Source organism: Acanthaster planci, linkage group LG01 (genome assembly GCF_054643075.1).
Source record: "Acanthaster planci isolate LZ-2023a linkage group LG01, COTS_SCS, whole genome shotgun sequence".
NCBI classification, from domain to species: domain Eukaryota; kingdom Metazoa; phylum Echinodermata; class Asteroidea; order Valvatida; family Acanthasteridae; genus Acanthaster; species Acanthaster planci.
Genome location: NC_141777.1, coordinates 22,416,535 through 22,434,312, shown reverse-complemented (window position 1 = coordinate 22,434,312; position 17,778 = coordinate 22,416,535). Strand labels below are relative to the sequence as shown.

The following is a 17,778-nucleotide window of genomic DNA, read 5'->3' as shown; positions in this document are numbered from 1 at the left end:
GTGGTCTGGTTCCCTGCCCAAAGATTCCCTGACGACTCTTGGTAAAAAAAAATTATTTAGGGTGCAGACCACTAACTCAAGTGAGAATTTCTGACCAGCTCATTAGCATTAAAAGTGCCTCCCCCACAGTATCTTTTGAAAAAGGAGATTGTTTGGCCCCCAAAATGGTGAGATTGTGTAAATCGTTGCCAGGATCAACTCCCTGGGTCTTTAAGCTTTCATATGAGGGCAGAGAGGCTGAAAACTATGGTTGAAAAATGGTCCTAAGTGCAGGAAAAATTTGAGGGTTGCCACTTGAAAAATGGCTGCAATCAGACTTCGGAAAAATCACTTTTGGGGGGGTGATTTTGCTTTGTGGGAATAATTAAAAATGTAATTGGTTAACCCACAAAAAATTGAAAAGAAATTGAAAGATAAGTGACCAGACAAGAATTTAATTTGAGTTTCAGAAATCTCAGGGATGTTGGCGTGCATGCTATTGGCCCTGAACGGTGCTAATTTTACACTGTTTTCAATGGGGCTTGAATTAGTGGACTGGACCCTAAAGATCAGTAGGCATCACCATTGATCTTATTAGAGTCTTGGTGCAGGACGGTACGCGGTGTTGTTGGGATGTTTGTACAATGCGCATACATAAAAACCACCAATAGAGGGCTTTCACGGGCAGTGCATCCAATCATGACAACATGCTTTGCCCGAACACGCTGCAGCCTGGGGATTTACGTACATGTAGGCCTTTATATTTTTTTAGGTTGGCGAGGGAAGAGTAAATTAAAAGCCACGAAACAAAAGTTGAGTGTCACGAAAAAAAAAAAACGACGCAAGAGAAGAGAGAAATCATTGTATACGACTGAGATGTCACATCAAATGCCTTGAGATGATCCCACGTCACTTCACCAAATCTTGCGTCCCCTACAATATTGCTATTTCTCTTTCCTACGAACAACGTCTATCCAAACTTCACTTGCCTCCCTTCTACAACAGACTTGTATACCTCAGTGCTTTGTTTGTCCTTAAGTGTCTTTTCAACAACATTTCTGTTTCCTCACATTTTCTTCCGCAGGCCAACACTAGAAAAACCGACACCCTTCTTTTTCGAACACCCGTACAGTCGAACAAATTGTCTCAAATTTTCTTTTCTGTACGCCCTCTTTCCCAGATTTTTCAATTCTCTTCCCTCAGATGTCCGAGAACTCTCAGTGCCTTGAACTTTCCCCAAATCCTTCATCAATTCTTTGCGTGATTATCTTTTCAGTCTCAACCCCATTTCTCATACTTTCTAGAGTTTCACTCCCTAAGTAATTTTCTCCAGCTCTCACCATTTAGTATTTACCCTATCATTTCTTTGCCTCTGTTGTTATTTTTTTATTTGTGTAGATATTTTTGCTACTTATTTCTTGTCATTCTCGGTATTCACTTTTTTTAACATTATTTTTCTAATGGCTTAATATTTCCAAAATATATAGTTTTATTTTTGCCAGCCTTCAGTATATTATTTGGAATTAAGTACAAATCTAAATTACATTCTATACTTTTCTTTTTGGTACATATTTGTTCAGATATTTTGCTACTTATTGCTTTTTATGTTGCCAGCCTTAAGTAATATTATTTGCATTTAAGTATAAATCTGATTTACATCTTGATAAACTATATCTGTAATGTTTCCTATATGTTTTATCCAGTAAGTTAGGAGAGCCCCTCAACAGAAACTTGTTTCTTTTGGGTAATTCTGCGGGAGCTGATTGGGTGTTGTTATGTTTCTCTCATGTCTATTGCAGTATTTATTTGTTTTCTTGTCTGTGATTTATTGTATGTATTATCCCGAAAAAATGAAATAAATGAAATGAAATGAAATGTAGGGAATTTCTTCAAGGGAAATGAAGCTCATCAGCGAAGACCAGAAGCGATCGCTGATGACAGAAGCCTATTCCTTCTTCTTCACCCAAGAACAACTTCCAATTCCACAGTTGCTGTCGATAATTGAAAACTAAGTAAATTTGACTTGGAAATCTTACCGACTCTCGATTATGCTTTGATAAGATGGAACTTCAAATAATGCGACCAGAGCTAAAACAAATCCAATCTTTAAATTAAATTTCCTACATAATGTGCTGTTCCCACTTGTCATTTACTGATGAGCATTTCATTTTAAAAAAAACTGATTAAACGTCGTAGCCATGTATATTCTCCTTGGTAATTTGTTGCTTATTTGAGAAAAAAGAAAAGAAGTACTCTCCACTTTCATTATACTGATCGGTTATTTGTACGAAAAATAGTTGTTTATTTATAAAATGGTTTGAGAGTTTCGCATATCAATTTATAATTAGTTTGCTTGGAAAAGTCAATTTGGATTAATAAACTTCTCCAGCATGTGAATGAATTTGATTCAATTCTCTCGTGGGTATATATTTTCGCTTTACGGATAAAGTTATTCAATATTATCTCGTTAAAAAGTCACAGAGGAAAAAGGGATATGAAAAGTTGGGAAATGGTCCATTTGTTCTTGAAAGGGGCTTTATTTCTTATAAGATAAAACGTAATCACTGATAAATGCCCCGAGCTAAAGTGCACCCCCAATCGGCGAAAGGAAGACAGGTGGTTACAAGCGGGTTCTTACACGCGTTCTCCGGACTAGAGTACCGAGGTGAATACGTCACGCGCACAGTTAGTGTGTAAAAGGCATGAGCGCGAGAACCAGCACGTAACAGATACGCACGCGTATTCGTTTGCACTGCACTTTCTGGTTCACAGTGACGTCATTCTATGGAGTACCGAGGTGTGACGTCACTGTGCAGTGCAAACGAATGTAGTACGCGCGCGTGTTTGTTCACGCGCTGTTTCTCGCGCTAAAGCCTTTTACACTCTGTAAATGTACATGTATATTATCCTCCTGAAGCACAGCACGCCGCCACATACCCTCGGTGACGAAAGCGTCTGCATCCTGCGTAAAGCGTCATATGATTTTCGAACTTAGAACGCTGCGTCCAGGGGGAATGAACGAGGATTTTTCCGCTTTCATTCAGAACTGCTTGCCCTAAAGAAGGTACTCAGTTACCGAAAGCTCGACAATCACATATTTCAGAGCACTGATTTGATATTATATTCTTGTTGATATTCTGATCACGGTGCTACGCAGCCCTTCCATATTACACTATTACAACAGGGATTGTTTCTCATCACTCTTCAGTCGGTGAGGACAGAGGCCAATGAGAAAGCTCTGTGATGCGGGAAATGTCTTAATATAATAGTGCAGTGTGTGCGTGAAATTACAATAATTTTCTTTGAAACTTGGTATGCATGTAAATTCCTTATTTGAAGTTCAAGTATATATTTTTGGCTGACCCGTCTTGGAAAAAAATGCTCTCTGCGCAAGAATGGTATGTCTAATTTTCACCAAATGTGTTTGAAATTGACAGCAAAGAGTTACTCTAGCTAGAAACTCCCAAAGACTCATCTCCTGCGAAGAATGCACTGCAGCGATACCGGGGAAAATGTTTTTTTTGGGGGGGGGGCCGTGAATTCGGCCCCGCGGCCCTGTTACGTTAGGGTTAATCAAGGGATTACTTCCACATAATTCATGTTTTCCAGTGACGCCATACAACCCGGGAGCCAAATGATGATGTAAGTATAAATTATCATAAGTGTACCTTTTACCCGTACGTTGTGATACTGCCGGCATGCCTTGAATTGACTGCGACGCCCGCGCGCTAAGCATGTTATAGGCTCTGTGTGCGGTTCGTCATTCGGTCATGCTGTTTATTCAAGCATATTTATGCATTTTTGTCTACGTGTTTATTGATTAAGATCCCACCCCCCCATACCGAATTCAGTGTATTATATCTATCTAAAATGACATTTGAGTGTTGAAAAAAGTAGCGGCTGTTTGTAATTAATGTGCAGCCCGAGCTACCGCCATATTGTTTTCGCGTGGACGGCACGGCGGAGGGCAAGGGGGTGCAGTCCACCAAATGGTTGTATTTCTTCGCGCGAGCTCATTAATATTTTGTGATCCCACGGCGTTTTTACAATAAGACGTCCATAATCAGGAGGCATCATGGAAATATTTTTATAAATCCGGAATTTTGGACTGATAGTTTCCAGTTCAGGGTATTTCTTTCACAAAAAGCCCCAATTTGCGGGCCTATTTTGGATAGAGGCGGGCGGCTACATTCAGAAATGAGCGCTCAGTTTTACTGCTGTTTGGGGGTATCTTCCTTAAAAGGCGAGTAAAAAAAGATATTCGTGGCTTACCCCCCATGAAATTAAAACGAAAAGTGATTTTCTGGCCGTAATCTTGAATTTCCAGTAAAAACAGGAAGGCCAACGTCTTCACCAGAGTCAACAGGTGGCGCTATTTCGGTCCGATTTTGCACTGTTTTAGGGCGCGTATTTGGACCGTTTTCCAATACTCAACTTCGGCGGCTAAGGCTTCAATTGTTTTTAACTAGCTGATTTTGAAGCTATAAGCGCAGTAATTAGTCTAATAATGCCACAAAACATCTAATAAGATGCAAGAGATTCAGAAATTACAGTAATATAATTTAATTTAAACGCTTCAGGCCCACAATCGGGGATTGGTTTTGGGAACGAAGCCTCCGACGGAGCCCAAGTCGAGTATTGGAAAAGGGCCTTGGTGTAGTACAACCGGAGGAAAGAAAGATGGCGGCCCTCATACATCGCGAAAACTAATATCGTTTCCAAGCAGATTCGGTGTTTCTCTTACACAGTGTTACAGTCTCTATGATGATATGATAAAACCACTTTTTAATATGTAGAGGGTATTTTCAAGTTGTTGACGCTTTGTTGATGCTGTGCTTGTAAGTTGTACCCTTGTTCAAGTTGTTGACACACTCCATGGTCAGATGGATGGTTGACCGTGTTGACGCTAAATTAGTGATGAGTCATGACCGCTATATCATGATATACCATGCCTATGCTATGGTTTACACATAGGCCTACGTACATGTACGTGCTTGACCAACTTGAGGGTCCACTCCTTCATCCTAGTACTAGCTGTAGTCTTGGTAAATTTTGACAATATTTAAGCAAGAAAATCAGAATCTTATCCAAGTTCAGCGAAAGTTGACTGCATCATGCCATTTTGTTTCATGTCTTGTTACCAGACCCAGCCAATGTGATATGCTAATTCTGAATCCGAATCTCTTGTCTAGAGCTAGGTCTTCACTCCATTAGGAATGCGTGGAGACGCGTATACAGTAGACCTACATGTAGCAGTAGCTCTGGAAGCCCGTTTCCGACATGGCCTGAATTTCATTTAAAAACTTCATCCAGGTCAAGGAACCAGACTACATTTGCTCTCGTCGCGTTAAAACCCTCCTTTGGTTTTACAGCACAAGTAGGCAAGAGTGCTCACAGTCACTCTTGAGCATGTATTTTTTGCATGGAACACAAACATGCACAGGTTCAGTGTGTACACAGCAATGTGGTTGCCAGCACAAACTGACACAGGGTCTTTTATGCAGTCCTCTTCACTGCATTTGGTTTACTGCACAATTATGCACATGAAACAGTGAAGCACAGTTGTTGGGCAGCACAAAAGTGCAATCTGATATTCCCATGAGGGACTGTTGGTGCATTGCACAACACAACACAGCTGTGCTGCTTTGAGGTGTTTACCAAGTGACCCAAAGAGTGACTTTGGGTCACTTGGGTCTCGCAAAGTGGCAGGTAGTAACTGATGAAAACAGCAACCCTGGCAATGTACGTATTCACCAGTTGGTCAAAGGATCAGATTACACAATCATTTCTTTGATCAGTAGGTACGCGCGCGTTCATTGCAGTTTTCATTGGTTGCTACCCACCATTTTGTAAAACTCCTGGGTGTTTGCGCCACCCCATGAGCATGATAAGACTTACATATTAACGTTAGACTTGCACCATGCACATGGTAGGGCCAGGGGTATAGCGAAGGCAGTTGCTTTGTGGGGGGCCTGTGTGCCCATGGTGCCAGAATCAATCGGCCAACTTGTAACTTGAGCTTGTACTGTCGTGTGAAATGGAAATTCGTGATGGGGGCCTACGCAACATTTCATGCTTCAGGGGAGATGCCAACCGCCAACGTATCGTTTATGTATCAATTCTGGATTCATTCGCTGACCAAAGGTCTATTATTTGCCGACTGGAATTAATTATTTCATGGGGGGGGTGCTATCCCCTCTCCAGTCAGTACACCTCTGGCAAGGACCAGGTCCCCTGTCATGCCTGCTAGACCTGACAAGCTAATATCTGAACATAATCATCTAGTCATAATCCCAGCCTTGCTAGCAATTTTAGATTGCCCAAATTAATGTACATCTTATTTAAAATGTTTCTGCCAAGTCAAGAACAATTTATTTACATGTAGGCCTTACTAGTAGTCCTATGAATTGCTTTTTTTTTGTTTTCGCAACTATTATTGGGCAAGTGTAATGACATCTTGCCGTGTGGAAGTAACAAACATCAGTATTCAGTTACTGGGACTGTAAAATTTCATGAAAAGGAAAACTTGGGGAATTACCATTTTGTTGGTGAAAACATGTAATGTTGATAAACACTTCCAGTACGTGCATGGGTACATGTACAGTACATGTACGTTTGTGTAAGTAACCAGGACTCTACGGATCACCTCCTTTAATATTTAGATGGTGATACTACTCGCCCTGTCCAAATGTTAGAAACGATTCCTATGTGTATATGTATGTAGGCCTACAGCTGGGGAAGGGTTTACGTGTATTTAATTTTTTTGCGCAGTTACATTGCCAAACATTGTCAAGGAGTTGTGTGTACAAGTAGAGGCCTAAACTTTTATATGATTGGTTTTCAGAAGACGCATTCATCTGTGAATGGCCTGCTGGTTGATGTTCCTGTCACAACACTTCTTCAAAGTGACTCCTATCTTAAGGTCATATGCCAGTGCACCTGCTAGGTGGTCTAAGTGGTGTGTCCCAGTGGCAGCTATGGCCACAAAGGCCACAGAGGATGCTTTCCGCCCACCAGTGTGTACCTTACCTGAGGCTGGAGGAATGCTGAACCGTGACCTCTTTGTAAAAACACTTCTTCTCCCGGCTGTCCGTTTTAACAAGAAGCTGACTAGTGTTTGCCTACGGGCCTTAAAGTCAAAAGCACTGACCCGCAAGCCGTTCTTGAGAAATAATCCAAGCAACCCTGATGAGAAAGTCCTTCTCCTGAACCCAGAGGTCGTCTCATCAGATGATGTCTTGTCACTGGGAGAGGCGGGCGCCGGCTTTCTGAAGGAGCATAGCTTGGAGGGTAAATTTGGCGAGTACCAGCTGGAGTTGAGGTACAGCGACTGGACAAGTGAGGAGGTCCTGCGGTCCTTGCTGCCCAAAGGTGTGGAGGTACCAACAGGCTTCAGTCGGATTGGTCACATTGCTCACTTGAACCTCAGACCAGAGCAGCTGAAGTACAAGCATGTTATTGGTAAGTTGTTTGCTACATGTATATGTATGCATGTGCACTATTCCTGTCTTTGGTTTTAAATCCATAGGTACAGTAGGTAGGTAGGTAATTTTGTGTACCTTTTTAATACCTAAAGTAAGTTGATAGGTGTTCTATGTTAACCCTAACTGCCATACTCCAACAGCAGGTTTTGTGAGGTTTTGGCAGGTTTGGTACCGTTCCTGAGGAACTTGTTCTTGAATTTTGTGAGACTTGGGATGAAAGGCCCAGGGAGATGGTGTTGGATTCTATGTGAGTTGGAACACATGCAGGTCACTGTGTGCAGTGTCTGCCTTGCTGTACCAATTGTTGGACTATGCTTGATTTTATCAGGTTTGGTACTGTTCAGTGCAAGTCATCCTATACTGCATAGACCCATCCATACCATATCACTCAAACTCCAACGGGCTCATTCTGTTGGAGTTTATCAGGTTTGGTACAGTGACCTGCATGTACAAGTACATAGACAAGTGTAACATGAACCTGTTGGATTTTGTGAGATTCAATATGCTTTCTAGCGCAGGAGCCTAGGGGGTTAGGGTTAAAGTTACATTTGAGATATCAGCCGGTGTAGCATAAAGGGTCAGTGAGTTTTGTATTTTGAGTTGAGTTTTACATAAAAGAGCCAAGCAAGGTTTTCATTGAGTTAACTTTCAAAAAACAGAAGATATGATATTAATTTTTGTACTGGTGGATGGATTCACAGTGACCAGGTGACGAACATTGATAGAATGACTTCCATCATCTTGGTCCAGCCACAGGAAAAGAGATCACCTGTGTGTTTGAACGTGCATGCTATGCTTTCAAGTTTTGCCCTGAGTGGATCAGAGGCCACTTCAGTTAGGCATGCTGATGAGGTGTAGTGAATCTATCATGTCTTAGGGATGTTTGAGGGTGCTCTGCACTGCAGTTACATGTACGCTGTATATCATATAATGTATTTGCACTTTTGGGACTCAGGTGTAACTATGTGCCGCTTTTGACTCTAGTCATTGCTCAGGTGCAGAGACTCCAATCAAGCTGAATCAGTTACCCAGTAGGACTCAGGTTGAAATCCTGTACATCACCAAAAACCTGTGACCTGAGTGTCAGCATGTGTAAAGGAAGCTATTGATGTGATAAGCCATTTTTAAATTCTAGTGTTTTTGTTTCTTTTCAGATTTTACTCTTGGAACCAAATGAAAATATTACTCTTGAAACCAAATGACAATATTTAAAAATTTGGCTCCACATCAGACAATTTGACTTAATTTTTATTTCAAATAACAAATAAAATTATAATTCGTGGTTTGCTCTGTTCTGATATTCTTATAAGTTTTCTTCTCATTTTTGTGCCTAAATTCAAAGGTGAAGTTCTTATGGACAAGAATCCAGGACTGAAAACTGTTGTGAATAAGACTGGAGAAATCAACAATGAGTTTCGCTTCTTCAGCATGGAGCTACTGGCTGGAGAGAATAACTTGATTGCCATGACAAAGGAGCATGGTAATTCCTTTGAATTTGACTTCTCCAAGGTCTACTGGAATCCGCGGCTCTCTACAGAGCATGCCAGGATTGTGGGCCTGCTGAACAGGGGCGATGTCGTGTACGATGTGTTTGCTGGGGTGGGGCCTTTTGCCGTGCCTGCCGCTAAGAAAGGGTGTAATGTCCTGGCAAATGATCTGAATCCGGAATCCTTTAAGTGGCTGCAGCGGAATATCAAATTGAACAAAATCGAGATGGGGTTAATAAAGGCCTACAACTTGGACGGCAGGGAGTTTATCAAAGAAGTCGTGCGCAAAGACTTGATTAAGAGGGCGGAGGAGTGGAACACGGAAAGCAATCCTCGCCAGAGGACCCACGTAGTCATGAACCTGCCCTCGCTGGCTATGGAATTTTTGGACGCTTTCCCGGACCTCTTGCGGAACGTTGCGCCAGGGGTCAGGGGTCGGATTGGGCTCCCCACCGTGCACTGCCATTGCTTCTCAAAAGAGGCGGATGCAGCCAGGGCATCGCATCGAGGCTGTCCTGAGTCACAGCATCGAGGGCGCCCTCATCCACGACGTCAGGGATGTGGCACCAAATAAAGAGATGATGTGCGCATCATTTGAATTGCCAGGGGCCGTCGTATTTGGAGACAGCACAGAAGGTACCATACACGTGAACTGTGGTCATTCATCAACAGAATTTTTATGCAGCCTACACATTCACATGTGCATATTTATATTTTGAATCGGGGGGGGGCTTTTGAGAAAATATCTGTGAGGATCACACACACATGTACATGAACATGTAAGACTTTTAAGGGCTTGACACAGACAGTGTCAGACAGTGTCTATTTGGTGCAGGCTCGTTATTTTTTGCATCCATAAAATTTCAACTTTATGGTTCGGCAAATACATTTACATTGTACATGTACCATAATGTATGGTTTGAGGATACTAAATCCATAATTTTCTGCAGTTAAACTATGCATGCAAATGTGCCATAGACTGTGAAGCACATACTTCTAGGAGAGGGCTTCAGTGTAGTTGTATTAATGACTGTTGACTGCTGTCCCTAAGCAACCATATTATACACTTGTTCATCCATTCCCAGATCACACGCACATTTAGCTGCCATGTCAATCTTTTGTTTCATCTATTTTTGTCTCACAGATTCGCAGGCAGCAATTAACGAACCACAAGCCAAGAAGTCCAGAACGGAATGAGAGGTTAACTCCCCACATGCAATCACTTTGGGCAGATAGTTGACATAACAAACGTACTGGATGATCAGACTCTTCTCTCCCCCCCCCCCTTTGTGGTGCAAAGTACAACCTCCTCTTTCCTGGGGAAAGCTCCGGAAAAAAAAAAGGAACAGAATTTTTGTGCAAATGCCCATTGTTTCCAGGAAGTACTGATATTGTGAGTCAATTAATTTGAAGGTGGGGTGCACCCAGCCTTTTACTGCGTTGATTGCTCTATGGTATGCACTAAAATTATGGATTCCAAAGAAAGGAATTCTTGACCATGTTTGTCAATTTCATGTTCCATTTGTCAACAGCTCGGTGATTTTGCATAGGGCAGAGTCAATTCGAATAATTTACTAGTCAAACACTAGTCATAATAATTCACTGGTCAACCTGTAATCCAACCAAATATCTGAATATTTACATGTAGTTGTACCAACCGGCAGAATGTTGATGAACGAACCAAATACATGTACAATCAGTTGCCTTAACCCTCCTATGGTTTTACAGCACAAATATGCACGAGTGCCCACAGTCACTCTTTTGCAATGTGCTTTCTATATGGAACACAAACATGCACGGGTTCAGAGTGTACACAGTAGGTTGCCAGCACAAAATGACTTGTGCTGATTTGTGCTGCATATGCACTGGCCAAAGGAAAAGCGAAATAGGTGTGTTGTTGTGTGCTGTGTATTCACTGCCATAATGAGTTGCTGGGATGGTTGTCTTTTGTGTTGTCTTTGAATTACCATGTGGAGTATGGGACAGTGCTGATGCTGGGGAAATACCGAAGAACCCTCTAGGGACCCACCCTGAATTAAACTGGGGCTAACTAACCTCTTCAAGTAAACAAGGCACACATACTGTTCATTTTTTGTTCATCTTTTATAACTTTTCTTTTTTCAAACATTTACAGCTTCTCTTTTGATCTGTCTTTGTGTTTATCATTTTTTCGAACAAACATTTTATTTGCAACTTTTCTTTTGATCAATCTTGTTGTTGAGCATTTGTTTCAAACAAACATCTATTTGCAGCTTTTCTTTTGATCTATCTTTGTGTTTAGCATTTGTTTCAAACTAATATATGAGATTCAGATTTGATTTTTTTTAGTAGTTTTCCAAATGAAGCAAATCGTTACGTTTAGTTTCATGCAACTTCTCAATTCCTGTGTTTTTTGTTATTCTAATGTTTTTTCTGGTCAACGTTTAGTTTTCCTGGAGAAGCTGGGATTCGATTGTCCTTAAACTTAAGCTGAGTGAAACTCTAAGAAGCACCTATCCTTGCAGAGGTGGACGTTGCAGCTCCCACATCCAGTCCTTGTTCTAATAGGTTTGTTCTTTTTGGTCGTCCATCCGCGCCTCCTGCATTGCACACACATCTTGGATGAGTTGCTGAGGCGGATGCACTGGTGGGTGGGGCTATTGACCTTGGGGACTAGAGCTAGGCAATGCTGCTGATGAGGGTGAGGCGTACCTTCTGCAAAGCCAGCAATGAGGGCCTTGGCGATGCTGATGGTGAAAAGCCGGTGGGGCATCACATTACCTTCTCCCTCTCTATTCAACTTATAGCAAATGAAGGCATTTACACGTGCCGTATCGACCAAGAAGTACAAAACCTTTTTCCACCATTTCATGGCCTGTCCGCTGCAGGAGTGGTATGATCTTAGCTGGTCGTGTCTGTCAACAGCTCCCATATACTTTGCGTAGTCGATGGCATAGGGTGGCGCTCGGACTGGTTTCTTCGAAGTTTTCTTCTCCCCCTCCTCCTTGAAGTTCCTCTTAACGACATCTCTTGCCTCGTCCCTGTACAGCTGGTTGTACGTAGAGAGGAGAGACACCACCTTTGTGTCTTACCTCAATACCATGGTGACCTTCCCTTGCTGCCGGGTATACAGGGTGCCTCTTGGGGTCTTGTTCATCTCCTGCATTAGTTTGTGTTGTACAGGATTTACTTCTCCGTTTGTGCTGAATTCATCAGGCGGGCCTTTGGATGTGCGCTTGACAGCTCCACAGATGTACGTCTTTTCTTCCAGATGCTCATGGGCAACTGCTGCAGATGTGTAGAGCTTATCGCAGTAGAGCCGGTGGTATCGTCCTAAGTGGGGCTGCATTATCTGCATTACCAGTTCCCTCATCTTTACGCTCTTCTCGGGATGTACCATCATGTTCAAAATGTAGCCTGACCTGGACTCGGCAACGGCATATATCTTGAACCCCATCTTTGTGGGCTTGAGGGGCATGAAGAACCTCTTCAGGTTTGCCTTTGTCCCCCTGTACTTGACCATGGCTTCGTCTAAGGCCAATTCCTTTTGAGGGTTGAGGTTAGTGATACAGGCCTCACCTACAGTGTCCCAAATAAGCTGCAGTGGATAGAGTGGATGGCTCTTCATGTAGGAATATCGCTCGCGCTTCTGGGGAAACTTTCGATGGGGTGCTTTTGATGGATTGGTGCACACCAGTACCTCTGTCAAAATGTTAAATCGAGCTTGCGTCATGGTAGCTGTATGTAATGAGTGGGTTCCGAAGAGCTGGGTATGTTGACAGTCATCTTGGCAGTTGAAGTTAGAATGTACCCCTTAAATCATGCGGATGCCGAACCAGGCCCTGATCTCTTCCACTGTTGTTCTCTTGAATCGTGGGTTGCTGCTTCCTGCCCTGTTGGTGTACCGTGCTATTTTAGCAAACAGGAACATGGGGAAGAACATCACAAAATATGAAAGGGGCTCATCTTTTTCAGGTCTCGCGAATGTGGGGCCGTACGGACGAGCACCTTTGAACTTGCGGGTCTTGACTTTCTTAAGATCTCTGGACCATTCATGTCGGTCCACTGGGAATCTGGGTGCTTGGTTGCAATCCGGCTTGTCTGGATCATCGTCAGAACCAGGCTTTGCAAAAGCCCGCTTCCGGCCGATCTTTTTTAGAGGTGGTGTAAGAGGTGAGTCGTCATCAGAATCAGAAAGATAAGGCTCGTCATCAGGGGACAAACTGCTTTCATACTCTTCAGCATCTTCATCATAATCATCATCATCCACTGCCTCTTCTTCTCGGTCTTGTTCTACTTCATCAAACAAAGGAAGTTGAAGGAATGGGTCTTCATCTTCCTTGACCGCTGTCGTGAAGGGTCTGGTGCATCTGGCAGAATGACTGGCAAACTATGCTGCTTCTTTTTTGAGGGCTCTCTGAAAAAAAAAAACAACTTTAGAACACCCCTTCTATTTCTTCATATTTAGTTAAGTCAGATTCATTCCCATTCTTTCAAATAAACTTCAATGTCAAAAACTAGGGAAAAAGTCAAGAAAAATCACTCTGTTGTGAACATTTTCTCATTGAAGTCACAAATATGGCAACCTCATTGGCACGGAGGTTCTCTTGGAGGGATCTGACCTCTTTCAAGGTCATTCTGATATTCCCAAGCAGGGTAACACTTAAAATACAATCTGAGTACTGGCTGCACCAAGAGTGCTGGGGAGGTAACACGCAAAAGTGAGGCCCTTGTATGCCCTCCCAGCAAGTGCTTAAATTCTCGGCTTTTATTCTTTTTCAAAAGGTTATATAAAGTTTTTAAAAAATATGAAGATTGCTTTATACACACATAAAGAGAAAATTACCATTTAAAAATTCTTACAACAAAAGAAAGCTCCCATCTTAGCCAATGATATGTCCCAATTCCGAGTATGCACTGTTTTATTAAATTCAGCCAAAGTCCCAACAGACAGCAGAAAAGCAGGACCCCAGTAGACAGTGATACATTGCAAGTCTTGAGAGGTCAAAACCAGGGTAATAGGTTGACAGCACAGAACAACACAAGGGCACTGCAGTTTGTTTACAGCACAATTATTCCCTTGGTACTCTGAACCATAGTTGTTGGGCTGAACAATCTGTACTCTTACATTCCGACTGAGGGAAGTTTGTTCAGAGCACAACCTGACACAGCTGTGATACGTTGTGCTGTTTACCAACTGACCAAAAGAGTGACTTCAACATAGGAGGGTTAACACAAATAATTGTACATTATAATCACTATAATAGCTCCTCACGTCTAGGAGTATCTCCAGCCATGATTTACATATAGCAAGATTTAGAGACAAAAAATACTTCATGTCCTGTTGAGAATTTCTATTCATTTTAAATGTTTTAATGAATAATTTACTTTTTGAATCGCGAGATTTACGTTGCTTTTCATTTTAATGTGCTTGAAACAAGCCTCCATAGTGCAATTATTCTCATTTAAACCAAAAGAAAACTCTTCCCTCCTTTACATGAATTTTGCATCCAAATATTTATATTAGAAAAAAAAATCGAATATTCCATAATTGATCGAATATTTGGCTATTCAGCACAGCCCTAGTTTTACAATAGACGTATAATATGCCCTTGCCGACAACAGATCACCGAGCTAGTTTTAGTTGACTTTTTTATTTGACACAGCTGTGATTGGTAGTACATATGGGTTGTGAATAAATTTAGCATCTTCTTAAATGCACCTCGATATAAAGAAAATATTTACTCAGTCAAACAAAATGACTCAGCTGCCAGTACTTTTGAATTTCAGACCTTCAACCACTTGAAATCATGCACAGTGAGAAATCAAAAGGAACTGCCGTTTGGTCACACACACATAACTGAATCATGTCAACCAGCAGTAGATACACGCATGTGCATTGTTTAAAATCATCAATCAACCTTGCTTTATGCAAGGGTTACGTTACGGGACCTATATATAAGGGGTATCAAGCATCAATAAACATACGGTCCTTCCAAAGCTAAGTGTGTCGTAAATATCACCAAAAATAAGGCCAACAGTCTGTACTGTACTCGGACTACTCCTGATTTGCTGAGATGATGTATGTATGTATGACCTGTATGTAAAAATCAGCTTTATTCTTGGTAAACAACACTTTAAACACTTTGCTATGGGGTTTGTTGCTAGTTATACCCTCTGTAGGTTACATAATAGTGGGCGCCATCTGTTCTATTACATGTACAGTTTGTTTTGGTTTTTTTATACTGTGTTGTAACATGTTTTGTATAAAACCCTATTCAGTTTTTAAAGGTACATGTATGTTTTTCTGCACAGAAGGAAGCCAATGATGGATCGGCATGATGTAATAAAATATGATTCATGTCCATTGGTTGAGAGAATTGGTCGAATGCCATCATTATTTTGAGATGCAATAGATGTCATTGTGTTCAAGTGATTTCAATTTTGTTCCCTCCAAAATCCCTTCAAATTGCAAGAAGGCTTAAAAAACATGTCATCACTACTTGTACAGAATACGGCCGTTTCACGATAGTGCGCCACCAAGAGTTTGCAACCCGTTGGCCAATCACAATGCGCAAAAGTTGTAGACCCAATGCGCATTTAGAAAGGGTCGACAAATTTCGAGCGTTGTGATAAGTTGGCCAACGTGTTGCAAACTCTTGGAGGCGTCCTATTGTGAAACGGCCGTATTCAATCGTGTTGAACACTGGAGTGTTTCTTCCATGACCAAACTCTTACCATTATAGCTAGGTCAAGGGGCAGGTATACACATAGGGTATAATTAATGTCTTGCTCTGAAATCAGAGCTCAATTTCTCAACAGCACTGTCTTTATGGTCCCTCCGTGCATTCACAGCAAGTGGTGTTAAGGTCGCAATAAGCTGCACAATGAATGTCACTGCAGGGTTCTCGATGACCAAAATGCAGTGCATTCAAAGGAGTGTAGCTTTACATGTATGTGTACAAGTATATACAAAGGCAACCGCTCGCCCCAAGTTTACCCACACACGTTCAATACTTCGGAGGATTCTGAGAAGCAAAGTGTGCTTCACAGATGATTACTTAGCCCTAAAAAACCCAGGGTTCCTCCAGTATTGTCACAATGCCTTTTTTTCTTTGCCGACCCTTCAGTTTTTCTAGTTAATGTCTTGAAATCATTCTGACACCAAATTTGAGTTACGTATGCCTGTGCTTGCAAAATGACCGTTTGTGCAGAAGGATTAAAGATACACAGGTACATGTATTAACATTTGGTTTGGGTGAGCAAATCTGGTTTGGGTGAAGAAGAGAATTTAAAGTTGCAATTTCATGGATAAACTTTATACAGCATATATTTGACTGACAACTGCCACCAGCAGAAAGGCCCTTGATCTTCCGTGCAGGGCCATGATGTAACCCCGGCCTTTCCTTTTGTTTTCCTGTTTTCTAACGAACCTACATGTACATGTTGATCCGCCACTGAGGGATAAGGTCTAATTATACCTTAATCCTAACCCCTTAGGGTGTGTGTAAAATCGTAGTGAAATTGGAGGATTTGGGACTGTTAGGGTTAACTCGCAGTATGTGGATGAGATGTTGACATTTATGAGCATTGTCAAACTGCACATTCTATTAAAAAGTGCAAGGAAATGGAATTTGCACAGAAACTTGTATTTCATACTTTACCAAACTGGAAATCCTGACTGATGAATGCATGCATAGAGCAACATTATTAGTATTTAATAAGTAGATCAAATAAAAAAATGTCTGAGTAGAAATTAATGCAAGTTATTTTTCCACGCACTCACACACAAGTTTATTCTAAGTAAATACATCACGGGGTGCAAAATGGGCATAGGATAAAACAGCAACATTTTATCCTATGCCAATTTTGCCAACACGGTTTAGCCACCCCAACCACGACAAAAACATGTTAAACTCCTTGAATACATTGACTGTCGTGCATAATTTCAGGGGTGTTCCTATTTGTCAAACATTGTGCACATGATTTAATAGGTACTTTTTAGGTGTCTTTAGGTTTTTCCTTCATTTCCAATTACTCTGGGGAGAATATATCTATGAGATAACTTGTACATGTGGCTGGCAATAGCATAGTTGATTATTCCACTATTCCAGCGATGAGTTATCTGGTACTACATCACTCATCAATGTTGTAGGATGGCAAAGGAATGATAAACTTCTTTGATTCTCCATACCAGATATGCAATATATATTGTGTTTTGTGGAAGTCTTGACTGTCATGGACATTGTATTGTATGTGTACTGAGCCTTCCCTTCCACATTGATATTACATGTACAAAATTATGTGACAAAGTGCTGACAGTAAGGAATACATGTACCGTGTACCCCAATGAACTGTCAAGAAATCAGAACAATCATATGGAACTATGAGAATAATCAGACCTATTGTATCAAGAAATCCAAACAATTTGTTCACTTTGAAACTTTGAAAGCCACTGGGTTTTTGTTGACAGCTTCGGACAAATGTGTTCATGAAAAAAACACCATGACAAAATGGAAAGTGGGGAAAAAATTGTTCACTCTCGCTATTTAGACATTATTTGTGAGACTTACATGTATCATCAGTAATAAGCCATTTGCGAGTTAAATTTGAATAGAATCTGGTACACTGAGTTCTTGAATTCTCCATACTAAAACCACTACTGCTATACCTCATGATTCAGGGCAAGCTTTTGCTTAGTTACACAAGAGACACCTTGCAACAATACACTGTTCTCAATGGATAGGAATGGCACAAAGGAACCAGTCCATTCCAAAGATGGTGGTCGCTATGCAAAAGCTTGCCCTGAATCACGACATATAGCACAGTGTCTTTAGTTTGGGAATTCA

At 41.4% G+C, this 17,778-nt stretch overlaps 2 protein-coding genes across 2 annotated transcripts; one reads left to right on the top strand and one right to left on the bottom strand.

The window, feature by feature from the left end:
- Positions 1 to 4,190: 4,190 nt before the first annotated feature.
- LOC147800539 (tRNA (guanine(37)-N(1))-methyltransferase-like) lies at positions 4,191 to 17,450 on the top strand. The gene is given in 5 exon segments (XM_087136808.1): positions 4,191 to 4,817; positions 6,824 to 7,440; positions 8,806 to 9,445; positions 9,447 to 9,586; positions 10,095 to 17,450. Coding segments are annotated over 4 exon segments (1,431 nt in total). The 5' UTR covers positions 4,191 to 4,817; positions 6,824 to 6,842; the 3' UTR covers positions 10,148 to 17,450.
- On the bottom strand, positions 12,744 to 13,566 carry LOC147800540 (uncharacterized). Its single transcript, XM_087134555.1, has 2 exons — positions 13,552 to 13,566; positions 12,744 to 13,319 (listed from the first exon to the last, which is right to left on the bottom strand). The coding sequence occupies exons 1-2, from the start codon at positions 13,564 to 13,566 to the stop codon at positions 12,744 to 12,746; spliced, it is 591 nt and encodes a 196-aa protein (XP_086990681.1).
- Positions 17,451 to 17,778: the final 328 nt, after the last annotated feature.